The 18,601-nt window shown below is 39.2% G+C and overlaps 1 protein-coding gene across 9 annotated transcripts in view; it reads left to right on the top strand.

The window, feature by feature from the left end:
* RYR2 (ryanodine receptor 2) overlaps positions 1–18,601 on the top strand; it is a 757,942-nt gene that overhangs the window by 630,446 nt on the left and 108,895 nt on the right. For 5 of the 9 annotated variants that reach the window (XM_023240360.2, XM_023240364.2, XM_023240361.2 and 2 more), the window contains 5 exons: positions 9,461–9,631; positions 10,729–10,788; positions 13,382–13,516; positions 16,816–16,851; positions 17,622–17,734. In XM_023240360.2, coding sequence (XP_023096128.2) covers positions 9,461–9,631; positions 10,729–10,788; positions 13,382–13,516; positions 16,816–16,851; positions 17,622–17,734 — 515 coding nt within the window. The remainder of the gene's footprint in view (positions 1–9,460; positions 9,632–10,728; positions 10,789–13,381; positions 13,517–16,815; positions 16,852–17,621; positions 17,735–18,601) is intronic. The other 4 variants (XM_023240368.2, XM_023240367.2, XM_023240365.2 and 1 more) reach the window with 1 other exon arrangement.

The raw sequence follows: 18,601 nt of genomic DNA, 5'->3' as shown, positions 1-18,601 counted from the left end.
AAAGGTTGAAAAAAAAATTAAAAAAAATAAAAAAAAAATAAATGCATGCATTTGACACGATTACGGAGGAACTAAAAGCTAAGGGTAACTGAAGCTTTGCATGCCTGCAATGTCTGTCCCCAACTACAGTAGGCTTTTTGCGTGACCATGCTCTTGCCACACGTAAAAGATGAGAACTTTTCTCCCCTCTGGACTGTCAGCAAGCCTGGAGAGTGAGCTGATGCTCTGTCAGGAGATGCTGCGCTAAAAGCACACGTCTCACGGATGTTTTGAGCCGAAAACCATTAGTGAATTTCTCTGCTTTGACAGCGTGTTGTCGACATAGGACGCTGTTAACAAAGGCATAGAGAGAGGGCCCAAGGAGTCAGTGTTAAGTTTGGGAGGATGACGGTGATTGTGGTGTATCATGAAACTTGAGATAAGCGAAAAGTCCTAAGATCAGAGGTCTGCACACCCTTACAAAGACATCTTCTTCCCTCCTTTTCCTCATTGTAGTCCAGTGATTCTCAAAGCATACGCTCAGTGTGCTGCACATCCTATAAGCCACACTAGGGCATCTGTACACACTGACGAAGAGTCACATTTACTCCCATTTGCAGGGGGAAAAAATGCAAAAATGGATAGAAGCATCTTAATGCCCGCACCCCCGCCCTCTAAATTTTCTTAAGCCTTTCAGTCTTTTTACCATATGACTGCTAACGCTCTGAAACAAGATATATAACAAATAACAGCAATATTGATGAAGTACTTAGAAATGAGTGATCATGCTTTCCCTTCTTGTTCTTACATCTCGTCATTCTTGTCTACATGTGTGCTTGAGCTTTTGTATCACATACATACCATAAACATTTTTCCTAGAAGTAATGTTTCTAGTTTATTTTTTTTAATGTGTATTTATTTATTTTGAGAGAGAGAGAGAGAGAGAGAGAGAGAGAGAGAGAGAGAGAGAGCATGCATGTGTGTGCATGAGCAGGGTTGGGGCAGAGAGAGAAGGAGAGAGAAAATCCCAAGCAGGCTCCACGCTGTCAGCTCAGAGCCCTATGCGGGTCTTGATCTCACAAACCATGAGATCATGACCTGAACTGAGATCAAGAGTCAGACGCTTAACCGACTAAGCCACCCAGGGTGGTTTAAGACATGATTGTTTCACCAAAAGAATCATGATGTCTTTGTGTTTCAGCATTTGCACAGATTTGAGAGTCACTGTGTTGGCCAAAGTAGCATCATAATTCTACTTCCATCATATCATTGAGGTGCTCTGCTAACCCCATATGGCAGGAAGGGCCCCAAAGCAGGATGTAGCGAAGGGATGAGTAACATCTTTCCCAAAAGCTGCACTGTTCAGGTCTAGTGCCAGGAATGGGTAACAGGAAGGTAGCCATAGGTCTTACATCTGAAGCTGAAATGGACAGAGAGATGTTCCCCCATGCAGAGCTGGGAACAGAATGATCCAGAAGGCTTCAGGGATTCCTCTGAAAAAGCCTCAAACTGTCTGCCTGAGACATCACAGTGGCCCATAGATCCACTCCCCTGGAGTGCAGAAGGAGAAAGAAACTCTTTTGAATGGAGATTCAGAGCCAAACACAAACCAAACAACATATTGTTATGTATCAGTCTTCAAGCAGACATCCAAACAGGAACGATTGCTATTTGTATGGAGTACCATTTCTTTCTTTTTTTTTTTTTTTTTTAAGTTTATTTATTTTGAGAGAAGAGAGAGAGAGAGAGAGAGAGAGAGAGAGAGAAAGAAAGAAAGAGGGAACCCCAAGCAGGCTCTGCAGCACCAGCATAGAGCCTGATGCAAGGCTCAAACCCATGAACTATGAGATCATGACCACAGCCCAAATCAAGAGTCAGATGCTCAACCAACTGAACCACCAACACACCCCTGGAGTACCATTTCTAAAATTAGAAGATAATATAGAAAGCGGGTAAAATTATAGATAAAATATGATTGAAGCCTGCAGACCAATTTGGAATATGGTAATCTGGGATTGAGGACCTCATTTTGAATTAAAATGTGTGTTGGGGCGCCTGGGTGGCGCAGTCGGTTAAGCGTCCGACTTCAGCCAGGTCATGATCTCGCGGTCCGTGAGTTCGAGCCCCGCGTCAGGCTCTGGGCTGATGGCTCGGAGCCTGGAGCCTCTTTCCGATTCTGTGTCTCCCTCTCTCTCTGCCCCTCCCCCGTTCATGCTCTGTCTCTCTCTGTCCCAAAAATAAATAAACGTTGAAAAAAAAAATGTGTGTAGCCCGTCAGGCAGAGAGAGGCCAGTGCATATGAAATTGGCCGTAATGCTCTAAGGAGGGGGTGACCACCTGTGTGGGACATGGAAGCCCTGCTGTGCCTTTGTCTGAAGCTTGGGACGTGGTGTTGTCTACAGCAAGTGCATATTAGTGTACTTCACCCAGTTGTCAACGTGTAGGGTGGTGAATGCTCCCCTCCGGTGAAGCCGGTCTCCTCCTGCCCCCTTCTCTTACTCTTAGCCCTCGGTGAAAGCCTGGCCCTGAGCACTCTGGGCGGTAGCCCCTTTGACTTCCTTAAGACCCAACATTCTGCAGGGGCGGGGAACATATTTTATTCACATGGTAACTTGAAAGCTCAATGCAGCGCTTGGTGCATGGTGGCTACTTAATTAATATGGATAAATCTAAGATTTGGCTTTAAAGAGTTTGAAATTTGGTCCTTAACCTGGGCATGTGTAGGTGTCTTATTTTACTGTTGATTTTCCAGACTCACTGTTGCATTGGTACCAATGTTGCATCATTGTATTGCCAGCATTGCTGAAGTTTTTAATGGCATGACTTGTTTTAAAAACATATGCAGGGGCGCCTGGGTGGCTCGGTCGGTTAAGCGTCTGACTTTGGCTCAGGTCATAATCTCGCGGTTGGTGAGTTCGAGCCCCATGTTGCGCTCTGTGCTGGCAGTGGAGCCAGGGTGGGATTCTCTCTCTCTCTCTCTCTTTCTCTCTCTCTCTCTCTCTCTCTCTTTCTCTCTCTCTCTTTTCTGCCCCCTCCCCCACTTGTGCTCCCTCTGTCTCTCAAAATAAATAAATAACCTTAAGAAACAAAAACACCAAAAAAACCCGTATACAGAAAGCATCCATGGGTCTGGGTGTCTCAGTTGGTTGAGCAGCTGACTTCAGCTCAAGTCGTGGTCTCACAGTTCCTGCGTTCAAGCCCTGCGTCGGGCTCTGTGCTGACAGCTCAGAGCCTGGAGCCTGCTTTGGATTCTGTGTCTCCCTCTCTCTCTGCCCCTCTCCCGCTCACACTCTGTCTCTCTCAAAAATAAATAAAGATTATATTTTTTTTTTAAAGAAAGCATCTATTACAAACTCTTGTTAGTTTGTTGATGTGAGAAAAAAAATAGTGGGTTTTACCTATTGCGTTATAGAATTCTGTCCTATTTTTTCTTAAGATTTCAGTTCCTGTTGAAATGTAGCACCTGGCCTTATTTATTTAAAGCTAGGCTCACTATCTTTTCCAGCTTTATTAACATACAGTTGGCGTATAACAGTGTGCAGTGTCAGGTGAACAAATCAACAACAGATTGACTTGATACACTTCTGTATTGCAACCTGATTATCACCGTAGCATTGGTTAACATCATGTCATATAATTACCATTTGTTCCTGTGGTGAGGACACTTAAGATCTACTCTCTTAGAAACTCTCAAGTAGACAACACAGGATCGATCATTAGCTACAATCACTCTGCTGTATGTTGGATCCCCAGAACTTACATTTATCTTATAATGGGAGATGTGTCCACTTTGATTAGCATGTCCCTGTTGTCCCCACCTCCTGGACCCTGGTAACCACCACTCTCCTCTCTGTTTTTATCAGTTTGGCTTTTTCAGATTCCACGTATAGGTGGTATCATATGGTATTTGTCTTTCTCTAACTTGTCTGCTTAGCATAATGCCCTCAGGCTTCATCCGTGTTGTTGCAAATGGCAGGATTTCTTTCTTAGGGCTGAATAACACTCCACTGTGTGCATATATCCATGCATGAATGCATAGGTTGTTTCCATATCTTGGCTGTTTTGACTGACGCTGCAATGAACAGGAGGGTGCAGACATGTCGAGACCCTGTTTTCATTTCCTTTTGCTAAATACCCAAGAGTGTAATTGCTGCGTCCTGTGGTTCTGTTTTTAACTTTTGAGGAACGTCTATACTGTTTTCCACAGTGGCTGCACCAATTTACATTCCCATCAAGAGTGAGCACGGGTTTCTTTTTCTCCATATAATCACCGGCATTTGTCATCTCTTGTGTTTTTGATGTGATGAGACTCACTTTTATAATTAATATATCTGAAATATTTTTTTTGAAAAAAACAGTAAATATCTATGATTTTTGTTTTGTTTGGGGAGGCTATTTCACTGTAGGACTATTAGAAAAGTCTTCCCTTTTTCGTGATCCTGTATTAAATTTTATTTTAGGTGAAATTGTTAGGGCTCTGTGTGTGTGTGTGTGTGTGTGTATGCGTGTGTGTGCCTGAGAGGGAGAAAGAGACTGATTCGTGATGGGGATCAGCTGACCCAACTTTTCTGTTTAAATATGATGCCCATATCGACCATGCTGTTGCAAATTCACCTCTGATTCGAATGTTAGGAATTGGTTGAAAATGAAATATGCAAATTCAGTAGTGTTAGCAGTTCTGCTCAAATTATTGAGCAGCTCCTAGGGACAAGACGGAGTGCTTGGTTCTAAACACTGGAAGGGCCCCTGGGTGGCTCCATTGGTTAAGCATCTGACTCTTGATTTTGGCTCAGGTCATGATCTCATGGTTCACTAGATCGCGCCCCGCATCAGGCTCTGCACTGACAGTCCGGAGTCTGCTTGGAATTCTCTCTCTCCCTTTCTCTCTGCCCCTCATCTGCTTGCATTCTCTCTCACTCTCTCAAAATAAATAAACTTTAAAAAAACTTTTATGGGGCTCCTGGGTGGCTCAGTTAGTTAAGCGGCCGACTTCGGCTCAGGTCATGATCTCATGGTTTGAGCCCCGTGTTGGGCTCTGTGCTGACAGCCCAGAGCCTGGAGCCTGCTTCAGATTCTGTGTTTCTGTCTGTCTCTGCCCCTCCCCTGCTCATACTCTCTTTCTCTCTCAAAAATAAATTTAAAAAAACATTAAAAAAGCTCTTTAAAATAAATAATGAGTATGTGAGTGAATGAATGAAGAGTGAATGAATCAATGAATGAATAGAAAGGAGCAGACCAAGTTTGGCCCCTGCCCTGATGGAGCTCATAGTCTAGTGAGAAAACAGCCACCAAACAAACAAACAAACAAAAAACCCAATTGATAGGGGTGCCTGGGTGGCTCAGTCACTTGAGCGTCCGACTTCGGCTCAGGTCATGATCTCGCGGTTGACAAGTTCGAGCCCCGCATCGGACTCTGTACTGACAGCTCAGAGTCTGGAGCCTGCTTCAGATTCTGTGTCTCCCTCTCTCTCTGCCCCTCCCCTGCTCATGCTCTGTCTCTCTCTGTCTCAAAAATAAATAAACATCAAAAAAATTAAAAAAAAAACCCGATTGATATAGTCGTTCATAAGCATATTTGATTGTAGATTTCATTTCTTTAGAGTGGAAGTGGACTATATCATCACTTGGAAGTGTTCAAAGATGTGTTAATTTCTCTTTTCAGTTTATAGATTTCCTGTGGTATACAATGCAAGATTATTATTTGAGCATAAGGAGGAGTTCATTTATCTAAGTGTTTCTCAAAATGGAGCAGTTTATAATTGCCCTTAGTGTTGATTTCAATTAGTCTTATTGTAGGGTCACTTGAATATTTATAAATATCAAACCAGGTATAAGTCCCTTGTACTTATACAACCATAAAACCAAAAATCTTTACAAGTTAGGGTCAAGAAAACCATAACACCAACAAAATTTAGACATTAATGTATTGTATGATATTGTTTTGCTGAAGCTAAATTACCAGAATTGGATAGAAATATGTTTGCAATCATTTGTATCAATTTGTTTAATTTTTAGGATGTTGGTTCCTCATTTGGATAATTATTTTTATCACTGTGGTTACATTTCCTTCATTTTTATTTTTTTTATTTTTATTTTTTTTTACATTTCCTTCATTTTTAAATGAGCAAAGAGCTCATTTAAAACCACTGATCCATTATTTTTATGAGTTAATTTAATAGCACAAATAATTATTCATAGGGTTTTTTTTTCCACCAAATTTACTGAAAGTAATCTCTTATGAATTGGTACAGGTAAGAACAGGGTCCATGCAGTAAGTCCATTTCGTTGGAAACTGAATACAATTCTTATTGCTGTGGTTCAAATATTATAGGTTCGATATATCAACATATACTCTCTGTATAATATGTGTCATAGTAAATATATCATATAATATAATTAACAATATATAAGGCACCATTACTTCATGATGACTCAATTATTTTACTACATAATGTGAAAAAATTCTTTTAACATCATGTTGTGATAGCAACATAGGGAAAGCATATTGTTTGTATGTTAAGTTCTCTTCTGTTTTTTTTTCTCAGTAGACCGAAACTATTACAGTATGTCACTGTCATGAAGATATCTGCAGTGTTATTGCTACAAAGAAATTTAACAAGCACAAAGCAGTGGATATGGGACAATTATTTTCGTTTTGACATTAGCATATGCCCTGTTAATAGAAAGCATGACGCTTACTACCCAGTGAAAATTAGATTCGGCATTGAAAGTGACCCTGACACATGAACATAAAGTTCAACAAAATCCCAAAAGAACCCTGAGGTAGCATGGCACTACTCAGATGTGAACAGGCCGTCCAGATATATAATCCTGAATATTTATGTTATACAAGTTAGTATATTACATCTGTTTCCACTAGAGAGGGGTTAATGCCCTAGGGAGACGTGTTTGAAGACTGCATAAAAGGCTAATATATTTTATAATAGTCTTATATACACTGTGTTCATGTGTGTGAGAGTGAGAGAATGTGTATATTTCAAACCAAGCATCTATCAAACAAAAATAAGCTATATATTCCTTTTTTTTAACAATAAGATAGGAGTTTATTCATCAGATTCTATGTATGAGTCTTCCTTACTTGTTAAATATGACCCTATACGTTATAATTCTCTTGAGCTTCAGTTTGAACAAACCCACTGCCTGAGAGGCGTCGGCAGTTAAACTGAACAGACAGACAAGGTGGCTTGAGAGGAGTGACAGGAACATCTCTAGCTGGTTTGGATCCATAGGAGGAGGTTCTTCTGAAGGCCACGTGGGATTGCATGGATTTCAATTCATCCTGCAGTGACGGCCTTCTTGGGCACAGAGGGATTGCCCCCAGCTCTCCTGCCCTGCCCCCAGCCTTTGGCATGACCCATGAGTTCCAGGAAGGTCCTAAGGGATAGAGTTAGGGGATGGGCACCGACTGGCTTGGCAGCTGGAGTTTCTTGGGATTTTTTTTAATTTTTATTTATTTAAAAAAAAATTTTTTTTTAACATTAATTGTTGAGACAGAGAGAGACAGAGCACAAACAAGGAAGGGGCGGAGAGAGAGGAAGACACAGAATCCGAAGCAGGCTCCAGGCTCTGAGCTGTCCTCACAGAGCCCGTCGTGGGGCTCAAACCCACGAACTACGAGATCATGACCTGAGCCAAAATCGGGTGCTTAGCTGACTGAGCCACCCAGGCACCCCTAAAATCATTTTTATTATTTATTTTTCGGTTAGATTTCTTTTTTTTAATTTTAATTTATTTTTAAAATTTATATCCAAGTTAGCATATAGTGCAACAGTGATTTCAGTAGATTCCTTAATGCCCTTACCCATTTAGCCCATCCCCCCCTTCCACAAACCCTCCAGTAACCCTCTGTTTGTTCTCCATATTTAACAGTCTCTTATGTTTTGTCCCCCTCCCTGTTTTTATATTATTTTTGCTTCCCTTCCCTTGTGTACATTTGTTCTCTGTCTTAAAGTCCTCATATGAGTGAAGTCATATATTTGTCTTTCTCTAATTTCGCTTAGCATAATACCCTCTGGTTCCATCCATGTACTTGCAAATGGCAAGATTTCATTCTTTTTGATTGCTGGGTAATACTCCATTGAATATATATACCACATCTTCTTTATCCATTCATCCATCGATAGACATTTGGGCTCTTTCCATACTTTGCCTATTGTTGATAGTGCTTCTATAAACAAGGGGATGCATGTGTCCCTTTGAAACAGCATACTTGTATCCCTTGGATAAATGCCTAGTAGTACAATTGCTGGGTCGTAGGGTAGTTCTGTTTTTAGTTTTTTGAGGAACCTCCGTACTGCTTCCCAGAGCGGCTGCACCAGTTTGCATTCCCACCAGTTCGCAGTGCAAAAGAGATCCTCTTTCTCTGCATCCTTGCCAACATCTGTTGTTGCCTGAGTTGTTAGTGTTAGCCATTCTGACAGGTGTAAGGTGGTATCTCCTTGTGGTTTTGATTTGTATTTGCCTGATGATGAGTGATGTTGAGCATTTTTTCATGTGTCTGTTAGCCATCTGGATGTCTTCTTTCGAGAAGTGTCTATTCATGTCTTTTGCCCATTTCTTCACTGGATTATTTGTTTTTTGGGTGTTGAGTTTGATAAGTTCTTGATAGATTTTGGATACTAACCCTTTATCTTATATGTTGTTTGCAAATATCTTCTCCTATTCCATCAGTTGCCTTTTAGTTCTGCTGATTGTTTCTTTCGCTGTGCAGAAGTTTTTATTTTGATGAGGTCCCAATAGTTCATTTTTGCCTTAATTTCCCTTGCCTCTGGAGACGTGTCAAGTAAGAAGTTGCTGCGGCCAAGGTCAAAGAGGTTTATGCCTGCTTTCTCCTCGAGGATTTTGATGGCTTCCTGTCTTACGTTTAGGTCTTTCATTAAACCATATATTCTTAAATTTTTCCTCTTAAGCATTGAAAACTATTAAACATATAATATCAGAAATTACTATGGACTTTTCATATGTACATCTGCTTCTCTAAAATCACAATTTGCATTTTCCTTCTAAAAGCATGTAGAAAGCACACCAGTGAATTGTAATGACCTGGGAATAGGAGAGTAGGACTTAAAATTAGCAAGAGATGCTAAGAAGGAGAGAGGAAAAGTATTGTCAAAAATAGGGACCAAAGAAAAAAGGAAGTTGGAACCACTATCACATTAGAAGAGCCTCCAATTTTTTTTTTAAATTTTGTTTAACGTTTATTTATTTTTGAGAGAGACAGAGACAGAGCATGAGCAGGGGAGGGGCAGAGAGAGAGGAAGACACAGAATCCAAAGCAGGCTCCAGGCTCCCAGCTGTCAGCGCAGAGCCTGATGCGGGGCTCGAACCCATAAACTGTGAGATCATGGCCCGAGTAGAGGTCAGACCCTTAACCGACTGAGCCATACAGGCGCCCCAAGGCTCCTAGTTCTGAGTGTGGGAAAAGCAGTCACCGACTCCAAAACTTGTCTTTGTTCCCCAGGCCGCTGTCTCTGATCAGGAAAGGAAGAAGATGAAGCGCAAAGGAGATCGGTACTCCACGCAGACCTCTCTCATTGTGGCAGCTCTGAAGCGGTTACTGCCCATTGGGTTGAACATCTGTGCCCCTGGGGACCAGGAGCTCATCGCTCTGGCCAAAAACCGATTTAGTATGGTAACTATCCTGTTCATACCGGTGGTAATGATCACTTGACCTCCAGACTCAAATGTTTAGACTCCCTTTTTCTCACTGGTCTGTGTCAGGATTTCATTTCCATTAGATGTTTTAGTAAGCAGTTTTTCTGTGTATGCAAAGACTGCCCATTTTTTTTGGGGGGGGGCGCTATTTTTATTTCTAAATTATGTTGATCACCTCCAGGGAATATTCTGAAACCCAGTAGAAAAGATGCAAACAAGTTGCTGGTAGCAGGAAAAAAAATGGATTTCATATGAACTCCTATATAAAATTTGTTATGAAAAATGTATTCAAATTTAGGAGGGATAATTTTTCAGTGTGAGAAGCATCATGGACTGTGCTGATCGTGGTTAGATAAGGTGTTGACTTTCTAAGTCAACCAAGTTGACTCTTCGACTTGGCAAGCATCAACATTTCAGTTCTCAAGATTTTTTTATGACCTCTGTTTTTTTCTCTTTGTGGCTACCTAGACGCACTTTTTCAAGAATATACAGCGGGATCATTATTTTATATTTATGTAAATGGGAGGACATTTTCTTTTACCCCCATTCCCACGCGGAAGCACCTCTCTGAATATCCAGAATTGGATACCCTGAGATAAGCAAATTGAGGGGACATTGTGTCACCATGGGCTGCACAGATGCAATTCTGGTGGTGGTCATTCTAGTATTTGATTCTCAGGGTATTTCCTTGTTGTTACTGGATCACAGGGGGTAGTATTAAATGCCAAAATTACTTTCTGGAGAGTTCAGAGAATGATGGAGATATACCCCTGTTTGATCACAAGGGAACACACCTCTGCCCCCACTTCTTGTGAACCAGAAATTCCATTCCAGTGAGTCTTAAGACACTTCCTGTAGAGTCGATGTAAGTTGGTACCTTGTTTCCGGTTCACAGCAGTATCAAGAAATAGTCTGAAAAAGAACCCCCCGCATTTGTGGTGTTTTTGAAACCCTATACGTAGGTTTGGGCAGACATACACTATTTCAAAAGAGGCTGGAGTTACTTCTGTTGACTTGTGACAGTTGATGCATTAATGGTAAGACTTCTTTTAGGTAACATTTATTTCTTGACAGAAAGACACTGAGGATGAAGTACGAGATATAATCCGCAGTAATATTCATTTACAAGGCAAGGTAAGCCATATTTAAGTACATAGTATTTATGAATTTAGTGAATCTCTCTTTAGAATAGTATTACAAGTAATGTCACTTTAGCAACATTTGACTAACATTTCACTATTTGAATATAGTGAAAATATATTATTTTAATCAGTCTATTCTACTTGCAAAACTCTTGGTATTAAAGACTCTCAAGATAAGTAATATATTTTATTTACTTTAAAAAGTCAACGTAGATCACCAAAGATTTTTAGACTTTGAAAAAAAGTACGTCACCATTTGAAATAAAGGTGGGAAATTTCCTTCATTAGCTGAGTTTGAGGACTTTTGGGACATGGAGATAGGTGTCCATAAGAATTTGAACTTTTCATCTAGTGTCTAGAAATTAAATATATGTCATTAGAAGTCATTAGTACATAGGAGATATTAAGACTTGCTGTAATAGAAATAGATGAATAAATGAATTCACCTAGGGAGGTAAAGGAAAACATAAATGTGGGTAAAAAAAATTGGTAGAAGTACTTTTTGTACTACTTTGTAGTACAATTATTTGGAAATTTTTCATACTAGGGGATAAATTGTTCATTTGTTTACAGAACCCATTATGCAGTGTAAGAAGTCTAGCAATTTGTTATCTTGATTCAGCCTATTTGCTTCTATTCTGGTGTCCCTTCTGGGAAATTTTTTCAATTATGACAGTGTCCAAATGTCAACAAATAGTGACCACAGCATAACGTTTGCTTTTCTGGGTATTAAAATGTTTCTTTCCAAGATCAAAACCATATTCTTCTTTTAACACTTACGAGCACAATATGTTAAAGGTGAGACATACCTTTCCAGTATTCACAAGGCACAGACACTGATTTAGAGCACATTTCATGTGCACTTTGATGTGTAGGTACTCATATTATTTAGTAATAACTTGGCCAGAATGGGAGATGAATGCCTTTTAGAGTTCGATCTCTTCTCAGATTGCAAAACGATTATGAGCATTTTAAAGTGTACTCATAAAGCCTCTGCCTGAACCTCAAGTGAAGGGTTTATGCTTCATATATGGGTGTTCGAGGAGATCCTGTAGTCCATGCAAAGGTCTCAGGATCCCCGGGACTGAAGACCACACTTTGAGAAACATGGTCTATGACAACCATTACTGAGTAGAGACAGGAGATGTTCAGTACCTCTAAACGAAGGTTCTATGCTCTTCTCAGGAAATAAATAAAAAAGGATGTCTTGAAGAAGCAGAAGGAAATCCGATTATATTCTAGAAGTTTTTTATAGTAGCACTGAGGGCGAGTTATGTTGTGTCTTGGGGAGTCAGAAAGAGAGAGGAGAGCAGAGAAGGAAACACATTTATGATCAGCATTTCACTTCCAACTGAATGAGACCTGAAAATAAAGGAGTAATGAATGCATATTCTTTTTGATATTTCAGTCTATACTTGTTTTGTGGAGAGTCAGGCACATATATTATGGAGACACACAGACTTACAGAAGATGAATTCTTTTATTCCTAGCACCTTCTTGAATGTATTGTCTTGAAATTGTAGGATGGGTCATCCTGGGGCCAAAAGAAGTAACTTTATATGAGAAAGAATAAAGATGCTACTTATTTTACCAAATATAAGTAAAAATGTGTATTTCTGTCTGGAAGCACTAGGCACAGTCCTCAAATGAAAAAAAGTATGTGGAGGAAAAACATTTTGTTTTATCAAAGGACAGATGGTGTCTACAAGCCATTCAGTGTATAAAATCCTGTGTTTGCCCCTAGATGAGTTATTTTTCACATGTCAAACTATGCTTTTTTGGGATGGGAGTTGTGAAGTTTTAGATTTGTCCATTTACTTCTGCTTCATTACCCTCAGTCCCCCAGTTTTCATGGAGACTTGAAAGGGGAAGAGAAACATACAGGGATGACTTTGCCTATTTTCAATAATGTAGTTATTCTATATTCTTTTTTTGAAGTAATGTGATTTTTTTCCCTATAAAGATGTTTATATTTGTCCATTTCTACGATTTTATAATAATCTTTCTCAAAAACATACAGAATTCAGTTGTATCTCCCCTCAGGAAATTTGGCAATTTTAAAAAGACTCCTTTATTATAAGAATATGATTTTATATTCCTCCATTGTTTTATATTTGATATCTTTGTTTCAGTGAGACTAAACTCAGTTGCAGAGTCCCTGTATTTATAGATAAATGAGATCCTGTATCATTACCTGTAAAAGTAAGTATGTAAATCTTTCAGTGTTTGACCGTGAAAGGGGAAGAGAAAGATAGATCACTTTGCCTACTTCCTTGCCTTGATCATATCCAGCTCATCCTTACATTCTAGGTAAAACTTCACTTGTTCAGGGGAATCTTAACAGCCACCAGCAGGTTAGGTCCAAGCTCATGATACCTTATCTTTCTCTTGAGTAGCTCTCCTCGCAACTGTACATGTTTAATTTCTGTCTTCCCCACTGGATGGTAAATTTCATGAATACAAGGTCTTTCTCTGTGTTGATCTCTTCATGGTGTTTTGACACTGGGCTACACCCAGTAAAGTAGGTCTTCCCTTCCTTACATCGTAACCTTGTATTTTTGAAACTTTTTTCCTTTTTCACGCAGTTGGAGGATCCTGCTATCAGATGGCAAATGGCTCTTTACAAAGATTTACCGAACAGGACTGAAGATACATCAGATCCAGAGAAGACCGTAGAGAGAGTATTAGATATAGCAAATGTGCTTTTTCATCTTGAGCAGGTTAGATTCAGCATGGATTCCATGGTATTTGCCTTAACCATGTAAAAACATTTCAAAGGTGGTATCTGTTAATTTGTTAGCTATGGGTGGGCCAAAAACATGTGTGTTCAGCTTACTCATTATAAATAATACATGATTCAGAAGTGCTTATACCTAATAAGCAAATTTCCAAGCTTGTAATTTTTGTAGCAATATATAGGTAATATATTTTGAGATATCACGGCCTTTGTTTTATTGTCTTTTCTCAAAATATTTCTTTTTTAAAAATTTTATTGATTTATCTTGAGAGAGAGTATGTGCGTGTACAAGCAGGGGTGAGGCAGAGAGAGAGGGAGAGAGAGAGAATTCCAAGCAGGCTCCATGCTGTCAGTGTAGAGCCCAAAGCAGTCCTCGATCTCACAACCATTAGATCATGACCTGAGCCAAAATCAAGAGTCAGATGCTTAACTGACTGAGCCCCCCAGGTGCCCCAAAATATTTCTATATTTATACAGATAAATAGGATTATACACTTAATTTTAAGTCATTCTGACAAAAATTTCAGGAGTTACCTGATTTCATGTTCTGTGTATCATTTTTTATTACTGCTCATAACAACATGTTTGAGATGCTTTCACTAGTTTAATATTTGAATTTTTTGGTTACTTGCTTCAACTTTCCTTTTATTAGAGATATTTTTGAGTTAATTTTCTCCAAGATCAGCAATAAATATATTTAGATAAGAGCTACAGCATCGATATTAAAACTGTGTGAGAATAGTGGTTTTATATAATTTTTCAGTTGTGTCCTATTTTAAACTACAAAGTTTACTATGTGTTTGATTTCTGTATTCATTACCTTTGTTTAACAATTCTCAAATTGATAGTATTCGAAAAATTATCCATCAGTGGGTTGCGTTTTTGTGTAAGGAATTTTCTGGCCTAGGTAAGATATTTGCAATAGAGGGACATTGTCCCTGTGTCTCATGAGGTCCATTCGGCAAAATGACACCAGAGTGAGGGAGTTCAGTGTGAACCCAACAGTGTGATCTGTCGCTGGGCTTTCATGACAGCCTTTACCTGATGTGGCAGATCTCACATTTTTACAGTACACATAAAATCATAAAATGGCCTGTGTCATCTCAGGAACTTTGTCACGTAAATGTTTTGCAGAGTATCTTAGCATAACAATGACAAAGATTTTTCTTTGATTTCTATTTTATATTATCTGGTGATCTTTCATCCCTGCCTTGACCAGTTAAGTCACATACAGATATCACCTAACGTAATATCCTTTTAATTTCCTTGTTTGCTTACTTATGTGACCCTCAAACATTAATAACTTCTCCAGTGTCATGCGATCTGTCACTATACCTGATGAGATGTAGCTAGGATACTCTCAAACCATATGGCTATGGACATGTACTCACATTGTGTAACACCACAATATTTATAATATATAACATAAGTAATATACATATGTAATATGTACTATATAATGAACTTAATATTTCCCTCAATATTTCCATGAAATATTAAATAAGTACAAATTATCACTCAACAGAAGACAAAACTTAAGGTAATGAAATTTTAAGTGATATATAAAGTCCTAGAATTGTTTTTCCAGAGTTTATACATATTTAAGAAAGCTATTGGGGAGACTGGTTGGCTCAGTCAGTTAAGCATCTGACTTCAGCTCAGGTCATGATCTCATGGTTCGTGAGTTCATGAGTTCAAGCCCCACGTCAGGCTCTGCACTGACAGCTCAAGCCTGGAGTCTTCTTCAAATTCAGTGTCTCCCTCTCTCTCTGCCCTCCGCCGCTCATGCTCGCTCTCGCTCTCTCTCTCTCTCTCTCTCTCAAAAATAAATAAACATTAAAAAAAAGAAGAAAGAAACACATATTTAAGAAGGCTATTAAATGTCTACCAGAGAACTATTCCTGGCAGCATTGTTCTACCGTAAGGTTTTAACTCTTCCTGGTTTTTATGCATATACCTGGATTTGCTTGAATGAGTATTAGATACATGAAATGAAGCTTATTGAAATCTGATAGTTTTATTATATTCACATATTACATATTGACACATGTATTCAATCATAATGGATGAAGTCATTTGTAAAGTAGTGAGATTCATTTTCTGAAGCAGTCATTCCTTCCTCGAACATTTTTTGAGTGCACGACCATATGGCAGCATTATACTTCGCAGGTTCAGGGAATTGAACGCAGTCTGTCTACTCAAGTGAGTCATCCTCTAGTACAGCATGTGGATAGATAAATATATAATAATACAGATGTGCTAGGATACAAAAGGTGCTGAAGAGGCTATAAAAGGAGTCCAGTCTTGATCTAGTTATGAAGTAGGTGATCCCCATAATCTTAAAGGAGAAGTAGGAGTTTTCTAGGAAAAGGTAAGGGGGTCAGATTTTAGTGAAGGCCAACTATTCTACAGATGGTAAAGAACATGAGTAAAAAGAAATCATCAATTATCAAAGAATAGAAAAGAGCAGAGGATGTACCACAAGAGGAATTCATGCCTTCAGTACCTCTATTCTAATGTTTATTTGTAACTCAGTCATAGAGTAGCTTGTGATGAGTATCTTCACCTGCCAAACTCAGTGCATAAACAGTGGGCGCACAGCAAATACTTAATTTATCGTAGGTACCAGCGACCTTTGCAATTATATATTTTGTGCTCTACATCCGGTAACTTTTGTCCATGAGAGTAACCTGTCTCTTGGAATTTCCTAACACATAAACTCGAGCCAAGCTAACACAGCAGCACCTCCCAGCATTTGGACAGTGAGAAGAGAGGTATTAAGCACTTCTCACATATAGTAAAATGCTCTGCCAAGTGATAAGCTTCCTGATGGCAGACACCTTTTCTACCATGGTCACTACCGTATCCTCAGTGCCTCACTATTTCAATGTGTTTGTTGACTATCACCCACACCCATCAGAATACCTTATTCCCAGAAAAAACTACCTCCTACAGCCTGAGTATCAGAATGGCACTGTAATGCATTGAGTCTAGTTGAACGATACCAGCCTTGATTCACTTAACACAGCCACCAAGAAGAAAATCGAAGTGGACAGTTGTCACAAAGCGTTTACTGATCCTGTGAAGGGAGGACCATCATGGATATAAATAAGTGCTTTCCAAAGACAAGTTGCTTCATTAAAATTTCTAAACCACTCTAGTCCAGACACTCTTAATGTTTTCTTCAGGCATTATAAAATTCATATTTTGACCCTTTACTGCAAAGGATAATAGACTTTAGATTTATTTTTTTAGCTAACGCAACATTTTTATTTCTTCCAGAAATCTACATCTATGCACCGGAGATATTACAGTCTGGGAAGTACAGTGCTCAATTACCTAGAGACTACTAATTAATTTAGAATTACATGTTGTTTTTTTTCCTCTCTAATACTTATAATTAATCTCTTTTTCCTCTTGGAGCTCCAAACACCATTAGCTAAATAAATAGCTTGCTTGCCTCATTTACTGCAACTTTGAATTCTCATTTGTCCCTATCTAACAAAATAATAATGTATTTTAACATTTTTGCAAAATTAAATTCTTTTCCTCACTCCTAGTAATGTGTTCCTGAAGCCTTGTCATTTTCTCCCCATCCTGTTATAGTAAAGAACAGTTGAAATTTCGGTACAATTTTCTATGTCTGCCTCTATTCGTGTTTACTGCCGTAACTCTCATGATAAAATTGGTCGAAATGGATACATAAATAAGAATAGGTTAATTTTTTTGCGTAGGCAGAAAACATGTTTTAGAACCATAACCAGATTCTGAAATGGCTGCAAAATGATTTTATGTAGAATGGTTTTATATTTCTTTGATTTTACAGATGACATAGCTTCTTAAGTACACACTACTGGGGAGATACTCTGTTTTGACTAAAGAAAATACGTAGCATTCAAAACCATTTCCAATTTAGCATTGGGTGACTTCTAGGACACGGGCTTTCCCATAATAATTACAGGGGTACTTCGGGAATTGTAATTCCAAACATTTTTAATGTAAAGGGCGCAGCTGTTTAATACGGTATTGTTGAGGGTAAGTCGGAGTTAAGCATATTTAATGTTTTGTTTGTATCGTTTTTACCTCAGGTGGAGCACCCACAGAGATCGAAGAAAGCTGTATGGCACAAACTTCTGTCCAAGCAGAGGAAGAGGGCAGTGGTGGCCTGCTTCCGAATGGCTCCTTTATATAATCTGCCAAGGTCAGAATTTTTTTAATGTCGGCAATAGATGAAAGTTCTTTTTTCCCTAGTAAGCTGGAGGAGCATCACGTCTACCTTAACAGGAGTGCAGTAGTCTGAGAGAAGAATGCAAAACAAGTCTTGCCTCTTTTGTGTAATGCCTGAGCTTGTTTTTCTTTGTTGGGTGATCTCAAAGAACTGTGATGCGCAGTGTAGTTATTCAATCACTTCTGAATACCGAGGAAGTTGTGCTCACGTATGTAAGGCACGGTAGGGTAATTAGGAACTCTCTCTTTGGAGTCAGACTGCCTTGATTTGAACCCTGGCATGTCAGCTGATGGCTGCATGACCATTGGTCAAGTTTCTTACCTGACTTTGTTATAGTTTCCTCATTTGTGCCATGATGAGATTTGCCCCATGGAGTTGTTCAGATTATTTAATGGATTGAGGTATAGAGGGTGCTTAGAACCAAATTTAGCACTATTAATGTCCATTGCTGTTTATTATTTCTTGTGGTTTTCGGTCTTGGGGCAAAGAACTGGTATGGATCTAGTTTATGGGAATAGCAGAAAGGTGTTTAACAGTCCCTCAACCTTCTCTTAGAGCTACAGCTGGCATACTCGTTAACAGAGAAACTGGTACATTTGAGTCTGACTCAGTGGCCCAGCTACCATTTCAGCCTCCTTTCAGTTTTCCTAAGAAACTGTGCTCTTTCCTCTCTGAGCTTTGTACAAGTGGCATCGTCCCCACATCTGATAAACAGGACTCAGCTCAACTGCGTCTCTTTTTTTGGAATATCTCTGACCAAATCATGCCCTTCAACTCCTTGCAAACGGAACACTTCCTCCTCTTTGTTTCCAGAACACTCTTACAGACCTCTCGTTGTAG

The sequence above is a fragment of the Felis catus genome, chromosome D2 (assembly GCF_018350175.1).
Source record: "Felis catus isolate Fca126 chromosome D2, F.catus_Fca126_mat1.0, whole genome shotgun sequence".
NCBI classification, from domain to species: domain Eukaryota; kingdom Metazoa; phylum Chordata; class Mammalia; order Carnivora; family Felidae; genus Felis; species Felis catus.
The sequence above is the reverse complement of the archived record's forward strand: the minus strand, read 5'-3'. Positions and strand labels throughout refer to the sequence as shown.